Below are 17,412 nucleotides of genomic sequence, written 5' to 3'. Positions count from 1 at the left end.
GACTTTCTTTCCTTTCTCCTTCTCACACGGAGGCAACCGCTGCTACTCTGCAAAACTGCCTTAGGTCGTTTTTCCACAGAGGCTGTGCGCAGGAGAGGCGCACAGTAGCTTGCGCAGAGAAAACGGACAGAGTTTTGGCACAGAGGAAATGCACTGGACAGGCAGATAATCCAACAGGTTATGGAAGGTTTCGTTTATTTTGCCGGGTGTGAGAAGGGAACACAAGGAAAAAGCCAGTTCTGAAATCCTGCCTGGGGATGAGGCAGTCCTGATTTCACTGGTGAAAGCAGAGCTTGCTGCAGATAGCATATTTGAAGGACCGGCCAGCAGAAGCGTGAGTAAGCTTATAGCCCTGGGGGAAGATGGCTCAACCGCAAGCACATGAGTCTTTCAATGTGCCTTTTGAGAGGCTGAATGGCAGCAACTGGGAGGACTGGTCGCACCGAATGTATTACTGGCTGTTGGGAGAACAGCTCTGGTCTTGCATGCAACCCCCTCAGGCTGCTGAGAGACCTACTGAGGCAGACGTGGCTGCAGCTCTGGAAAGGGAGCAGAGTGTGCTTGTGCTGGGCATGCTAAGAACAAGCGTGGACGCTTGGCTTTTGCCTCACCTTGAGGGAATTAAGGAAGCCTGGGTCGCTTGGCAGGCACTGCAGAGGGCGTGTGAAGCCACAGTGGGAGCCAAAGACCGAAAGGGGGCCGTGAGCCTAGTGAGGGCTGAAAGCAACGTTCCTGGAAGCTGTTTCTACGCTTCAACACATCTGTGTGATGGACAGGGAGAGAGGCAGAGAGCTGAGAGGAAAACAGTTGCAGGCTGTTCCTCTGGAAGCTGTGCACCCAGGAGTGGGGGTGCAGGCAGCAGAAGCTGTGAGAGCTCTGTAAAAGCCAAAGTCTCCAAGAGTTGTTTTCGCTGTGAGTCGACATCACACCTCGTGAGAAACTGTCCACTAGAGGCCCCAGACTCCAAGGACGGCCGGAAAGGAATGCAGAGGAAGCAGATAAGAGACGGTTCTCGAGACGGTTCTCAGGCACAGCGGAGTGGGAGAGCCAAAGGCCGGAGTGAGAAAGGCAAGGAGAAAACATCTCTTTTCCACCTAGCTGCATCCATGGCAACCCTGGAGGAATGTAAACAACCAGCTAGTCTCTCTTTTGTCGTCAATACTGGAGCAACTCATACCCTAGTGCCATCAAGTGGGCTTCTTCGGAACTGCAAGTCTGTGAAAAGTGGACATTTTGTGTCGCTGGCTGATGGGAGCAAAAGACCTTTAACTGAGTCTGGCATGTTATGTTGTTCTTTCCTAGACCATGAGGTCCAGGCTTTTGTGGTTCCAGAAAATGCCAACTGTCTTTTATCCGTGTCTGCTCTTGTCGCTGATGGTTTCAGTGTAACGTTTGCAAATAACATATGTTCTTTTTCCAGGGATGGGAAGAAGCTGTACAGTGTTGAGTGCAAAAATAGGCTGTCATGGTTGAGATGCCTATTGCTGTTGATGACCCCCCTGAGGTAACACAGGTGCAGTGCGCAAACGTGCCACCACACAATGATTTTCATCTCTGGCACCGCAGATTTGCGCATACAGGTTGGTCATATATCAAGAAGGCCCCAGAGTGTACTGAGGGGTACAAGTTTAAGGGATATGACAAGTTCCTAGACTGCAGAGCCTGCAAGCAATCCAAGGTAACCACATGCTCATATCCCAGATCCAGTCAAAAGACTAGCAGGCCTTTGAGCTAGTCCATGCAGATTTGTGTGGGCCCATGCCAGTGGCATCTTTGGGCGGGTCCAAACATGTTTTGTTGCTTTTGGATGGCCAACAGCAGTAGAGTTGAAATTTTTTAACATCTTTATGCGTCCCCTCGCCAAGCTTGTCCGGAGCTTTAGTTTGGGCTGCCATCAGTATGCTGATGACACCCAACTCTTATCTGCTGATGGTTGGCCAACCTGACTCTGCCCCAGACACACTGGTCAGATGTTTGGAAGCTGTGGCTGTAGGGCTGCGTGCGAGCCAGTTGAAGCTAAATCCTTCAAAGACAGAGGTTGGGGTCGAAGTATGCTGGGTCGGGACGATATGGGGTTGGAGGGCCAACTCCCATCTCTTGTGAGGGCGAAATTAGTGCCAGCACCTTCTGTCAAGAGTTTGGGTGTAATCCTCGACACCTCCCTTTCTATGGAGGCGCAGGTTGTAGCTACAACAAAGGCAGCATTTTTCCATCTCTGTCATGCTAAGCAGTTGGTCCCTTACCTCTCTCGCCCTGATCTCTCCACTGTGATCCATGCGACGGTCACCTCCAGGCTTGATTATTGTAACTCACTCTATGTGGGGCTGCCCTTGAAACTGACCCAGAAACTTCACCAGGTGCAGAATACTGTGGCAAGACTCCTTACGGGGTCCTTGACGCAAGATCACATTCATCCAGTGCTATACCGGTGGAATACAGGATCCAGTTTAAGGTGCTGGTTTTAACCTTTAAAGCCTTATACAGCCTAGGACCCTCGTACCTATGGGACCGCCTCTCCTGGTACGCCACACGGAGGACCTTATGGTCTGCAAATAATAACATCTTGGAGATCCTGGGTGTCAGGGAACTGCCATCGGAAAGGCAGGTGGTGGAGAGGCTCTCAGAAGCTAGGAGAGACTCAGCGGCCGGGGAAGGCACCAGTAGGGGGAGTGTGGGAGATCAGAGAGAGAGTGAGGCGCCAGACTGGCTCAAGGAATCTTCCGGCGAAAACAGTGGAGAAGTTTCAGGACCTCCTATAGGTACACCCACTCCTCGCCGGAAACTGTCGCGCCGAGAGTCCAGACGACGCGTTTCCGTTAAGGAGCTTCTATGCTGGAGTCGTTTCCGTAAACGCCCACTGTCGGATGCTGCCAGCGATTAAGGGAGTCATGCTTAAGGGGCTCCGCTGTACACAGAGTCTTGAGAAACATGCCCAAGATCTGAGGGACTGAACTTTTACGCACAAGTAGCTCATAATCCCATCACAGCAATCCGACAGTCTCTGTAAGCGCTTGTGCAAAAGGCATCATGAGCAACCCAACCGGAGCCGGAGACGCAGGAGGAGCTGGAGCGGGTCCAAGCCTGGAAGAAAGGTACAGGGTGTTGGAACTCCAGCTAGCGCTGCAAACGGCGAGGCTCGAAGAGAGGCGGGCTCAGGATTCAGACAAGGGAAAAACCACCCCACTTGCCAGGAAGGTGCCAGAGTTGGTGCAAAAGTTTGGGGGTGATCCCAGAAATTATCAAGCCTTTAGGACTGAGATGCAATACGCCCTCAATCTGCAGTTTGATGACTTCCCAGATGAGGAATCGAGGGTGGCGTTTGTCGTTGGGCACCTGGAAGGTGGGGCCAAGGACTGGGTGAGGCCCCTGATGGCAGGGAACAGTGATGTTTTAAAGGACACGAGGAAATTTTTTCGCGCCATGGACCTGATGTTTTCCAGTGAGATTGAGCAGGGGGTGGTGCGCAGACAACTGATGGCGTGTAAACAGGGGAATCGCTCTGTCCGAAAGTACTGGACTGAGTTTACCATGTTGATCCATAAACTGGGGTGGGACCTGTCTGCAGACCCAATTCAAATGCTTTTCGAAGAAGGGTTATCCTCGGCGGTGAAGGATGAACTTTCCCGCGCGCCCAGGGCGGAGTCTATGGACCAATTGACTAAATCAGCGCTTGCCATCGGAGCGCGCCAAGAGGCAAGAGCCTTGGAAAAGCGGGAAGGGAAAGGGGAACGTTGGAGTGAGTTCCGCATTCCAGAGATACCAGGGCAGCAGTTACCGCCAGTAGAACCGATGGAGATTGGAACGGCGCGTGCGCGCGGAGTTTCAAACGCCAACGAAGGGCGGAAGAAAGAGGGCAAGAGCGCCAAGAAGTGTTTCCTCTGCCAACAGCCAGGTCACTTTGCCAGAGTCTGCCCTCAGAGGAAGGGATGGCAAGGAATGGCGGGAGCTGTTGGGGGGGAAGAGGAGGGGGTTAAGGAGCAAGTAAAAGCCAACGCCTGGTTGCCAGCATCGGGGCACAGCAACCAGGCCAAAGAGCAGTGAATGTGCCCAAGCCTGAACCCCCAAGACCAGTGCTTGTCGTGGAGGTGGTGCTAGAGCTACCAAACGGACATCCGCTAAAGATAAAGGCGCTATTGGACTCAGGCAGCTCCTGCAATTTTATGAGTAAGGAGTTTGCAGCGGAACACCAGATACAGACTGTTCCTTTAAGTAACCCTCTGCAGGTGACAACAATTGATGGGAGGGAGCTGTTAGGGGGAGAAGTTAACCTCCAGACTGTTCCCATGATAATGAGGGTGGCAAGACACACGGAGGTCATAGCGTTTAATGTGGCTACCCTGGGAGGAGCGCCCATCATATTGGGGATGAGCTGGCTAGCGCTGCATGACCCTCTAGTGGGATGGCACCAGAGAGTAGTCTCATTTGGGTCAGCGTATTGCCTGGCACACTGCAAGGGAGGGGAAGCACAGGTAGAAGCCCAGGCCACGCTAGCAGGGATGGAAGTAACAGATAAAGGGGAGGTACCATGACAATATGCCGACTTGGTTAACGTCTTCAGCGAAAGAGAAGCAGATAAACTGCCCCCGCACAGACCCTTTGACTGTCAAATTAACTTACTCCCAGGAGCACAACTGCCAGTGGGCAAGCTGTATGCCATGTCAGACAGGGAGATGCAGGAGTTAAGGGAGTTCATTGACAAGAACCTCAAGCGAGGTTTCATCAGAGAGTCACGAGCGGTGGGGGGCAGCCCAGTGTTCTTTGTGGACAAAAAAAACACGGATAAACCCAGATTGGTCGTGGACTTCAGGGCCCTAAATGCAGTGTCAGAACCCGTGACTTTCCCCATGCCCAGAATCGATGACATTTTGACCCGGGTGAGGAAAGGGAAAATTTTTACCAAGCTGGACCTAAGGGAGGCGTATAACCTAATACGTATGAGAAAAGGAGACGAGTGGAAAACCATTATGTTCACCCCTTTGGGGGCCTTTGAGTACCTCGTTATGCCCTTCGGACTACAGGCGGGCTCAGCCTGTTTTCAATCGTTCATGAATCATGTCCTGGGACCATTGCTTTACAAGAACTGTGTAGCGTTCTTAGATGACGTCTTGGTGTACTCAGAGAATGAGGAGCAGCATGTGCGGGACGTAAGAGAGGTACTGAGTAGACTGCAAGCAAACCAGCTGTGGGTGAAACTGGAGAAGTGTCAGTTTCATACCAGAGAGGTGGAATTCTTGGGGTACCGGTTGTCAGACAAGGGATTGGCCATGGATCCCAGCAAGGTTCAAGCGGTACTGGAATGGAAGACACCTAAAACAAAGAAGGACGTGCAAAGATTCCTGGGCTTCGGGAACTTCTATCGGAAGTTCATCAAGAACTTTGCCCACTTAACGGCACCCATCACTGATTGTCTCAGCAGCAAGAAGAAATTTGTCTGGACGGAAGAGGCGCAGCGAGCGTTCGAAAGTTTAAAGAAGGCGTTTGCGTCGGAAGAACAACTTTTGCACGTGGATCTACGGCAACCAATGAGAGTGGAGACTGACGCGTCAGACCGAGCGGTGGGGGCGGTGCTTCTACAGCCGGGAAAGGATACGTCGGAATGGAGACCGTGTGCCTTCTTCTCGCGGAAGTTGAACAAATCCGAGAGGAACTACACCGTGTACGACCGAGAACTACTCGCCATTCATGAAGCGTTCCGGAGATGGCGACATTTGCTGATCGGAGCGCAGCACAAGGTCCAAGTGCGCACCGACCACAAAAATCTAGAATACTGGAGAACTGCCCGAGTACTGAACCAGACACAAGTGAGATGGGCCCAGGAGTTCTCCAAATTCCATTTTGAAATTTGCTACGTGCCGGGGAAGGAGAATGTCAGAGCGGACGCTCTCTCTCGAAAACCAGAGTATTTGGAGGGGGAGGGAGCGCCAGAGGAGAGACATATCATTCCCGAGGACCACTGGGTGTGTGGGGCGGCATTGGTGGGGCAAAGAGAACTGGTAGAGGGAACCGAGAACGATGATTACGCCCAAGATAAACTCAGAGGACTCCGGGGAGGTGGAGAGAACACAGGGGGTTTTGAGGAAAGGAACGGAACGTTGTATTACAAGGGGGCACTGTACATACCGGAAGGGGAATTGAGGGGCCGGGTACTCAAACAATTGCACGACAGCCCCACAGCGGGGCACTTCGAGCAACACAAAACCATGTGGTTGGTTACCAGGGAGTTTTGGTGGCCCAAGGTGAGGGAAGACGTACGGGAATATGTAAGGGGGTGCGACCGATGCCAACGAGCTAAAGGGGAGAGGCGGGCACCAGCGGGGCTATTGGAACCCTTACCCACACCAGAAAGGCCATGGGAGGCAGTATCCATAGATTTTATGACGGATCTGCCAAAATCCAAAGGGAAGACAGCTGTCGTGGTGGTAGACCTGTTAACTAAGATGTGCCATTTTATAGCCTGTTCACACACGGTCACAGCGGAAGAAACCGCCCAGTTGTTTGTAAAGCATATTTTTAGGTTGCATGGCGCCCCCTTGAGGGTGGTCTCAGACCGGGGGAAACAATTTACTTCCAGGTTCTGGAGGAAGCTCATGAGCTTACTGACGTAGAAGTCAATTTTTCGACTGCCCGACACCCAGAAACAAATGGGCAGGCGGAAAGGGCAAACGGTATTTTACAACAATACCTGAGGTGTTATGTAAATGACAGAGAAAATGATTGGGTAGATAAGTTGGCCCTGGCAGAATTTGCCTACAACAACGCGGAGAATGTGTCGACAGGGATGAGTCCCTTCCTGGCTAATTATGGGTGTCATCCTAGAGCATTCCCAGGAGAAGGAGGGGAAAGATGGAGTGTCCCAGCAGCGAAACACTTTGTGGAAGAGATGGAAGCGATCCACAGACAACTCCAACTTAACTTAGAGAGGGCCAAGGAAGAATACAAGAAGCAAGCAGACAGAAGCAGAAGGGAAGGTGAAACCATAAGGGTGGGGGACCGGGTGTGGCTGTCCACCCAAGGACTGCCATTCAAGGGAGGGTGTAAGAAATTGAGACCCAAACGGCTAGGACCCTTTGAGGTCATACAACAGGTCAACCCGGTAGCATTCAAACTCAGGTTGCCCAACCACATGAAACTGCACCCAGTATTTCATAGGTCCTTACTGTCACCGTACCGAGAAGGGCGGGAGTGGGGGGAACGTGAACGGGAGGTCACTCGAACACCAGTCATAGAAGAAAGGGAACGCAACATGCAGGTGGCAGAAATAATTGATTCCAGGTGGAAAGGAAATCAGGTGGAGTATTTGGTTGTATGGGAAGGGGAACCGGAATCAGAAAACACGTGGGTACCGGCAGAGGAGGTCAATGACGAGGTTTTGATAGAAACGTTTCACCAAAGGTTCCCAAGGAAACCTCAGCCCGTAGCACGGTTCGGGAGGGAACACTTCGGCACCACCGATGAAGAAGAAGAGTTTGAAGGGTTCCCGGAATCAGGGCTGGAGGAGGGAATAGACTCCGACAAGGAGGGGGACTCAGGGAGAAGAGACGGGAATCAGTGGAGAGAAGTGTTTGAATCCTCTGACGACGAGGAGTGTTCTTTCCGGGGTTTTCCATCCTCACCGCCAGTAAAGGAGGGGGTGAAGGGGGCCCTGGGGGGGAGGTGGATGTCAGGGAACTGCCATCGGAAAGGCAGGTGGTGGAGAGGCTCTCAGAAGCTAGGAGAGACTCAGCGGCCGGGGAAGGCACCAGTAGGGGGAGTGTGGGAGATCAGAGAGAGAGTGAGGAGCCAGACTGGCTCAAGGAATCTTCCAGAGAAAACAGTGGAGAAGTTTCAGGACCTCCTATAGGTACACCCACTCCTCGCCGGAAACTGTCGCGCCGAGAGTCCAGACGACGCGTTTCCGTTAAGGAGCTTCTATGCTGGAGTCGTTTCCGTAAACGCCCACTGTTGGATGCTGCCAGCGATTAAGGGAGTCATGCTTAAGGGGCTCCGCTGTACACAGAGTCTTGAGAAACATGCCCAAGATCTGAGGGACTGAACTTTTACGCACAAGTAGCTCATAATCCCATCACACTGGGCCTCAGAGAGATTAGGCTGGACTCGACCAGGGCAAGGGCCTTTTCAGCCTTGGCCTCAGCCTGGTAGAATGCTCTGCCACAAGAGATCAGGGCCTTGCGGGATTTGACATCTTTCTGCAGGGCCTGCAAGACAAAGTTGTTCCACCAGGCCTTTGGTCAGTGCTCAGCCTGACTCTTTTCTTTTTATGTAAGAACTAATATGAAAGAGGCCTCCCAGCATTCTCACAGGCCCATATAAGATCAGCGTAAACAGCTGGGCCAATGAGCACTTATTGTTCCCAACCCTGCAGAAAGCCATCTAATTAGACTTTAGTTTGATTTTGACCTGTTTTTAGGAGGTAATTTAATTATTGTTTGATTTTATACTAATGTTATATATCTGATGATGAGCCCGACTTTGGCCAGGGAGGGTGGGATATAAATAAAAGTTGTTTTTATTTTTATTATTGGAGTTGTAGTCCAAAAACAGCTGGAGACCCAAGTTTCGGAAGCCCTGCTCTAAGTTTATCTCAACACCTGCCTCAAACCCCTTGCCTAGCCTGGTACAGTACTGAAAACCCAGGTGGGCACAGCTGGGTAAAGTCAGGCCCACAGAGCCTTCTCACCGAAGTCTCGATAATGCAAGGCAGATCAACCTGCTCACCCACAATCAAGTCATGGATGAGTATGGACTGATGTGGCATTCAGCAACAGCAGCACCAGACCAGGGGGCTCAGCAGATATTCTACCAATAACTTATGGTGGAGTTACAGATAGGTAGCCGTGTTGGTCTGCCATAGTCAAAACAAAAACAAAAACAAAAACAAAAAAAATTCCTTCCAGTAGCACCTTAAAGACCAACTAAGTCAGTTCTTGGTATGAGCTTTCGTGTGCATGCACACTTCTTCAGATACCTGAAGAATTTTTTTTGTTTGTTTGTTTTGATTATGGTGGAGTGAAAGAGCTGGAACAAGTAATTGAGACCAAGCAACTAAGCCTCCACCCCCAATGTTGTTCAGCCTCCACCACTACAACTGTGCCCTTGCCTGCCCACCACCACTGCAATTAGGGCAGCATCTCAACCACTCCCTGCTACCTGCTCACCCAGAAGCATTAAAGCACCACCATTCACCCCATATGCAGCTAGGGGATTGGACCACAGAATAGGAAACTAAGGTCCTGTACTATACATGCCCCACACTGTAAGTAGATGCTAAATCTCCTGAAGCTTAAAATGAATTTCAAACCAGACTACATTTACTTTTTGTCTACTTTAAATGTTACTGTTACAACTCTCATTGAACTACTGCAAATGACTAATATTGGTTCACTGAATAGAACACAGAAGAAGGAAAACCTGAATATGAACACAAAAATGCCAGGCAATCACACATGACCAGTTAAATGGAAAAAAACCATTCTACAAACCTTTTTCTCTAAATGGAAGTTAAATTTCTGCGCATTTAACTGAGAAAAATTAAAGACACTATTATTTCTCCTCTTTACTTACTGTGATTGCAATTTACAGTAAGTTCTCAAAAATAATGACCAGGCTATCAAACAATTAAATTATGAAATAAACGATGAGTGAGCAATGCATGCCTGAAGTGCAAGAGATGGATTTTATTGTATGCTCATTACAATGAGTAATAATAATCTTGCATAACAGTGACAATCTTATTTTACAGAGTGTACATCATTTTTTTACAGCCACATAAAACACAAGTAGTTTTCTAAGGTTTCCCAAACTTAACTTTCTGAAGTTTAGAAATATAAAAGAAATTGGTTCTCAAGGAACAGATTCTCATCTGATGGAAAAACCAAGTATGAATATTTTCTGAAACGCAAAGCCATAAAATAGTAGCATGAAGTAAAGTTACAATTTATCATGTGAACAGCTGTGTAAAAACATGAAGCAACTTTAAAAAGTTTTTTAAAAGTACACATTATATGCATAACATTTATGAAGTTTTTAGTTATTAAATTGTCCTAGACCAGCTTGTTATACTAAGCGCCATTTTGATTTGCACCATGCTAACACAAAGCATTGTTTAAAGGGATGCATATTTCAAATGTATACACTGTAAACTGAAGATCCACCTCCAAACTCCAGCGGTAGCATAATGTCCTGGTTAACTACTGCATATATAACTTTATTACAGATTGAAAATGCATGTTTATAATATGTTATATGTTTCACATGAATTGATTAAAAGGTGCAACTTTCATTTCTATACTGAAACATTTTTTATTAGCACGAAAACACCACAGTAGTCCTACCTTGCCAGGAACATTGCCCCATAAAATTCTCTAGGTATTTCTAACTACTGCAGCATTGATATTCATTTTGTTTATTATTTTTTAGGGAATATAATAAGGAAGCAAAAAAGAAGAAGTGTGAAACCTTAGCACCAACAGCCGCATCTATTTGTTTTCCTTTTTAAAAATAATAACAATAATTTTATAATAATTATGTTGGTCTAAAGGTACTTTTTGTTATATGTGCCATACTGAACATTCGACTGCATTTTTCACGCAAGAAGGGAAATTATATACATACACATCTTTAACCTTAGCACCAAACAATACCTTTTGAGCTCAAAAACAATGTTGTATTTTTAACATCACATCCTACAATAAAATGGGCTAGCAGTTCTGGGGAAACATTTAAATATTGCTCATTGAACTTAAATAAATAACAGAAACAATGTTTCCTGATGAAATGTGTGTTTGCTTTAAAAATGAAAAAAGACAGATCTCAAAATTTGACTTAATTCCTGAATACTATTTCCCAGCACAATTTAAAAATGTAATGACAAAGTACTGACTTCTATATAGTGTCACTGTTCAAAAAATGCATAATGTTAGATTTGCCTTAACATACATTTTTAAAGAACTCCATCCCTGATTTTCATTAAGGATTTAAATTGCATTGTTGGTAAAGGGCTAAGATAATTGACTTAAAATATTTTCTTTAGCTTAGTTATGTATAATACTTGAAACAGAATACATTCAGTCTCTTTCTACATCTATTCAAACGTTCATCTCTTTGCATTTTACAGTGTTCTTTAGGTTCTGATGAGCAACTGTCATAGAGCTGTGAGATCCCCCGTCAAACCCTAATAATTTAAAAGACTTATAATACAAATAATGTAAAGTTATGATTTAATATCAAACTTTGAAAAGAGGAGAAACAGTTCATGAGAATTTTGTTCCCCAATTATGATGTCACAGTTTCTAAACTGCTTTCTTCTATAGCTCATATATTATATTAAGGCCTCTTTGTGATGCCTCATTATATGCTGCTTTTTCTCTGATGGTCTACGGAATCCCTTTTTGCAGTACTCACACCTGTGCGGATAGTCTTTTGTGTGTATTGATATGACATGCCGCTTGAAGCCTGATGCATCTGTAGTGCTGTACTCACAATATTGGCATTGGTAGACTTTTCTTCCACTGTGGGTCTTCATATGCTTCTTCAGTTCAGTGTGTTGCCTAAATCCTTTCTTGCATCTTTTGCATTTGAAAGGCAGGTCCTTAGTGTGAACTGAGAGGATATGTCCACTAAGTACAAAAGGATCTGAAGTCTTAAAGTTACAGTGTCTACACTGATGTATCTTTTTACCTTTATGTGTTTCACTGTGCTTTTTGAGCTCTGATGGACGATGGAAACCTTTTTCACACACCTCACATTTGTGAGGAAAGTCCTTTGTGTGAACAGATATTATATGTCGTTTCAGGTCACTCGAGTTGGTGCTCTTGTGGTCACAATGTGGGCACAGATGAGTCTTATGCCCTTGAAACAACTCTGTGTGCTGCTGGAGTTCTTTCTCATCTGTGAATGTCTGTGGACAATGTTCACACTTAAAGGGCAGGTCAGTACCATGCTTGGTTTTGATGTGTGTCTTCAGATTGGACTGATCAGCACAACGGAAGACACAATGCTGGCACTGGTAAGGCTTCTCCCCTGTGTGGGTCCTCATATGCTTTTTGAGCTCAGAAGGATGTCGGAAACCTTTTCCACACTCAACACAAACATGAGGGAAGTTCTTGCTGTGGACCGCAAGCAGATGTCTATTAAGCAGTCCTTGCTCTGCAGTCTCATAGTCACAATATTTGCACTTGTGCAATTTAGATTCCTTATCTCTTAAGATCAATTTATTTGAACTCAATGGGCTTGCTTCACTGTATCGCCTGGTGTACTCTGTGAATTCGTGTGTTTTGTCAACTCTGTTGATAAGCTTATGGCTTTCCAAATGATTATGAAAGCTTACTTTCTTATTAGTTGTAAAATCACAATCTGTGCATTGGTACTTCTTCTTAATCATGTGATCTGGGTGGTTTTTCATATGCCTTTTCAAGAATCCCCTGGATTTAAATTTTTTTCCACATATATGACAAGGGTAGACAGTTAAGGGCTGTCCATCAGGACCTATTATAACAGCTGTTTTAAATAAACATAAAATATCATGAAATAAATTGTAACAAGAAAAAGAATAATTCTGACATCAGTCAAACACAACACAATATCATAAAAAATAGTGAGCAGAGCAATCCAAAAGTGGGAGTGGAGAGAGAACTAAAGGCAGATTAACAACTTTTCCTATGACCCACCAGGCTCAGGCCAGCAGGGCAAAAAGTGTGGAGGAGGGCAGGGCTGCATTTTGCCTTTTATAATTTTTTCCTTTCCTGTTATCATTTTTTATTTCTTTTAAAAAGTTACCTTCCCATTTACAGTGGAACCTTGGTTGCCGAACGTAATCTGTTCTAGAAGACCATTCGACTTCCGAAATGTTAGACAACCGACGCGCAATGGGAGGTCGGCAAAATCCATTGAAAAAATGGAGAAACAAGCCTCGGAAGCCATTTGACTTCCGAGGCACGTTAGAAAACAGAAGCATTCACTTCAGGTTGTCGGTGTTAAAAAGCCTAAATGTTCGACTTCCAAAGCGTTCGTCAACCAAGGTTCCACTGTATTCCAAATGGAGGGAAATAAACAATGCCAGCTACAGGGTTAGCATAGTTTCCCCCCAATTCTGGGGACATGTCAGTGCAGTGGGAGGGGGATGGATTCTATGGATCCAGTTTCAGCACATTATTGGAATGCCTCCTTTTTACTCTCTCCAAAATCTCTACTCTAATACTGCAAATCGTTATGCAGCCTCAAAGAAGAGGCATACAAGGCCAGACCTTCCTCTTACAGTCTTTTCAGTTTAGCAACTTAGCAACTTTCTAGTGTGACAAGTTCAAAACACTTGTCAATGGTATTTTGGCTAACAACTCCTCATCCAATACCAGAAAGCAACTATTATATATGGATTGCTTTGAGAGACAATTTACTATCCCAAGCCAAGTTCCAATGTACCTCAGGGTAGTTCCAAAACAAAAACATATATGGTATCAGGCTTCCATGAATCAGTTTTTGTTTGAAAAATGGCATGGGACAGTTTTACCCCAACACTTTAGGTCAGCAGGAACAAAAAGCTTCCAAATATGGGATATTTTATTCCCCCTGGTGTTTGGAAACACACACACACGGTATGTGTACTGTACTTATATCAGTTTTCCTGGATAGTTTTTGTTTGGAAACTTTTACTCCAGTATTTCACACTGGCTAGAATAAAAAAGGACCTCTATTGCAAAATTCAGTCATTTTCTTTGGATATTTTTATTCCCCAATACTTTTTTATTTTTGTTTTCAGACAGAAAACTGTAAATGGTAAGTGGCTGAATTATGAGAATATTCTCTACTGCTGTGCAGGTGACAATGCACCACAAGGACTACATCGTAGTCTTATTTCTATATAAATTCTGCAAACAAAATGAACCTGGGTGGGGATTCTTTTCCTCTTGCTGATTGGTAAAAGATTTCAAATTACAATTTCTGCTAGCTGTTTTATGTGTACAAACCCACAATGCAACACACTAAAGAACAATATCTTATAAATTATCTTTTTGCCATTTCCAACCCATGTCCCTCCTACTATATTAATGTAACAAGAACTTAGCTACTACATGAATACTACATGAAATTGCAGTATAAATAAGTCAGGAAATACTCTTCAGACAGTGCAGATAATAAAATAAGAGAAAATTGGACAAAATTTTATTGTAGTTTTCTCTTTAAACAAACCACCCTCCTAATGATGTAAGAATGTGGCAATAACTACTCTTTTTTATTCTAATTTAATAATGTTAAAAGCTACAGGTAAGTAGGTAAATTCTAGCCAAGAAAGTAATTTTACCTGTTTGCCACTGCCTTGCTTCCCCTCTCCTCCTTTTTTTGGCTTTCTGTTTAAGAAGTCTGTTTGTGCTAATGCTATCACAGATTTGCAGGTATTGTGTTGCATTACCATTTTTGCTTTCTAATCTTGCATCCAAGTTGGGTCCTGATATGAAAGACCAGATACGCATCACAATGTTGCAAGTAGCTTCCTTGTAGGAGCTTATTTTGAAAACTGAAGCTGTTTAGCGAAAGAACCAGCCGCTGCAATTGTGTTTGCACTGAGAGTGAGACAATGAGATTCTGCTTCGTAATAAGATGCTAGAAGCACTCGCCGGAAATAGCTACATACATTGTTTAATATAACACATAAAAAGCAATTATTTGCTTTTGTTTCTAGTCATCTTACATAAGCCATTCTGGAGTCAGCTGAAGAGCAGGGAAAATATTTTGAGTTAATCAATCAAATAAATAAATAAATAAATGCTGTCAGCTAATATGATTGTCATATATGAGTCTATGTATATTCAGGCTGCAACCATATGCACATTACTTGAAATAACCCCCAATGAACTCAGTGGGACTTATTTTTGAGTAAACATGCTTAAGTAAACATGTCCAACAGCACTCCTATAATGAAAGATTCACTGGTTCCAGAACTGATAGGGGAGAAAGGAACAAAAATTGTCCCATCAAAGAACCTGATACACAGCTCTCTGCTCCAACTTAGTTTCCCTTCCCAAATTCCTTCCTGCTTCCTTTAGATTCTTGATAGAGACTTTCACCCAAATGAAGCAGAGGTGAAGAGGGTTTATTTTGGTAATGTCACAGCTGTGGTAACAACGGCTGCAGCTATGGATAGCCCTACCCAAATAACTGATTAATATCATACTGTAATGTTGCTTTCTTTTACATTTAATTTATCTGCTATTCTAACATTCATACGCTGATTCTTATTAAGTTGCTGATGGAGCCTAAATGTAGTTAAGAACTGCTTTGCAATACTAGACATATAAGCAAGTCTTCATCTACTCACCTGGTGTTTGACAGTCTTCATACCTCCGGGGAAGTCTTCTATCATCTCCTAGGGGAAAAGGTTAGCCTTTAAATGTTTGTGTGAAACTATTTTTAAAAATAACATTTGCCACATAAGCAGAGGTCACAGCATTAACAGTACTGTCACACCATTCAGCAACAACAAGCCTCATATGAATGAATGAGATTGGATCTACACTGAGTCTGACCTCTTGTCCATTTATTCCAGTTCTGTTGATGACAGTAGCTTGCCAAGATTTTAGACAATTGTCTTTTTCAGCAGCATCTACCTGAGAACCTTACTAAATGGAAATGCTGTGGATTGAACCAGAGACCTTCTAAAAGCAATGTATATGCTCTACCATTGAGCTATTGCCCATATATATGTGTGTGTGTGTGTGTGTGTGTACACACACACACAGAGAGAGAGAGAGAGAGAGAGAGAGAGAGAGAGATTATTTGGCCAACCATCTCTTGACCCTGCACTATAACACTTGATCAGGGACAGCCTGCCCAAGAGGCACAGTAAGGCCATCACCTCAAACAGCAGGTTGCGGACAGCTGGGAAGGATGGTAGATCTGGCCTCCAAGGAGTGTGCTGCTCGCCACCTCCTGCACTTGTTGGCCACCTCCACTGAGCACAACATGCTACCCATTCCCACCATCATGCACTGCCTGCCGCTGCCCACCCCTCTCCAGCCTCCTTTTACTCTCAGGCCACCTCCAGCTGGCTCAGACAGTGGCAGCAGCTGCAGATGTGGTGGCAGTGGGGAGCTGTGGCAGCAGAGCATCATTTTAAGTTTTGCCTCAAGTGGCCAAGCATCCTGAGCCAGCCCTGCCTTTATACCAGTGAAAAGGAACAGATAAGGGTATATATGGAAGCAGGAACTAAATGGAATAAGGGAAGTAGAAAGGAAGTTTAAAAATTATGCTGTGTGCTTCTGGTCAGCCACTTATGAGACAGGATGGAAGGCACAGCAGCAGCAGCAGCAGCAGCCGCCGCCTATATTGTCTGCTTAAAATGGGAAATGCCGACAGTTAAAAGAACAAAAGGGCAAAATACAATAGCTTCTTCTACAATAACCATGGCAACTGTGGTGATGGTATTTGTAGACACCTGCTTTTATACACTGGTCAGATAGCATATGACCTGATCACACTTGCAACAACAGCTGAATTTGCCATCTAGCAGCAGAGGTTCTTTTAAATGAAATATAATTTTTATTTTATTCTGCAGGTTTGTTTCAAATGCTTTTCTAATTTCATCAGGTGAGATCAACTATTTCTGAGGAAAGGAGAATAGGTGGAACAGGAGTTGCCTCAGAGGAGGAGTACTTGGAGTCCAAGTGTAGGTGGGCTGGCAAGTTTCTGTAATTATAAACAGAATATACAACTAAGTGCTTGAAAACGCATTTTTTGAGCAAGACTTTGCACCTCCCTTAGTAACAGTAAGTATTAAACTACAAAACATCATTTTGAAGGTATTATTTCAACCCATATATGAACTGGAAAAGGTGGAAAGCATTCTGGAGCCTTTAAAACATGGGTCGACAAACTAAGGTCCGTGGGCCAGATCAGGCCCAATTGCCTTCTAGATCCAGCCCACGGACGGTCCGGGAATTGCCGAGTGGATTGCCAGTGCGCATGTTCTTTCCCTCTCCATCCCTCTCCCTCTCACGGCAGCGCTTTTATCCTCGAGGACAGAGCAATCTTGTCCCACGCCAGGCGTCATCAATGGCGGCAGTTGGCTCGCCTGCCCACCTGCCTCAACAGGGTGGCGCTGTGAAGGGGGCGTGTGACGCCGGGTGCCAGCTGCTTCTGCGTTTTCCTCCTGCTCCTCCTCCCTCTCCCTCAGTCCACCCTCCCTTCCTTCTCCACGCCCCTTTTCCGCGCCGCTTCCTCGCACACTTTCTTCATCGCTGCCTGCCTCCCTCCTTCATTCCTCCCATGGCGTTCAGATGGGTTGTTGCGGTGGCTGTGGCCGCCGCTTGTGGGTTGGCAGGCGGCTCTGTCTTCTTCTCTGTGGTGCCTCTTGGGAAGCAGCAGCAGCAACAGCAGCAGCAGGTGGTGGGTAAAAGCTTGTGATGCCCCAGTTCCCCTACC

At 45.6% G+C, this 17,412-nt stretch overlaps 1 protein-coding gene across 6 annotated transcripts in view; it reads right to left on the bottom strand.

The window, feature by feature from the left end:
- Nucleotides 1-9,654: 9,654 nt before the first annotated feature.
- The window catches only part of LOC309333200 (zinc finger protein 711-like), a 68,724-nt gene continuing 60,966 nt past the window's right edge, over nucleotides 9,655-17,412 (bottom strand). For 2 of the 6 annotated variants that reach the window (XM_081846602.1, XM_081846598.1), the window contains 3 exons: nucleotides 15,311-15,358; nucleotides 14,297-14,440; nucleotides 9,655-12,495 (listed from right to left, as the gene is read on the bottom strand). In XM_081846602.1, the coding sequence (XP_081702728.1) occupies nucleotides 11,318-12,495; nucleotides 14,297-14,440; nucleotides 15,311-15,358 (1,370 nt within the window). In that variant the 3' untranslated portion in view covers nucleotides 9,655-11,317. The remainder of the gene's footprint in view (nucleotides 12,496-14,296; nucleotides 14,441-15,310; nucleotides 15,359-17,412) is intronic. The other 4 variants (XM_081846599.1, XM_081846603.1, XM_081846601.1 and 1 more) reach the window with 4 other exon arrangements.

This window comes from Podarcis erhardii (genome assembly GCF_964252035.2).
Source record: "Podarcis erhardii genome assembly, chromosome: W".
Classification (NCBI taxonomy): domain Eukaryota; kingdom Metazoa; phylum Chordata; class Lepidosauria; order Squamata; family Lacertidae; genus Podarcis; species Podarcis erhardii.
The sequence above is the reverse complement of the archived record's forward strand: the minus strand, read 5'-3'. Positions and strand labels throughout refer to the sequence as shown.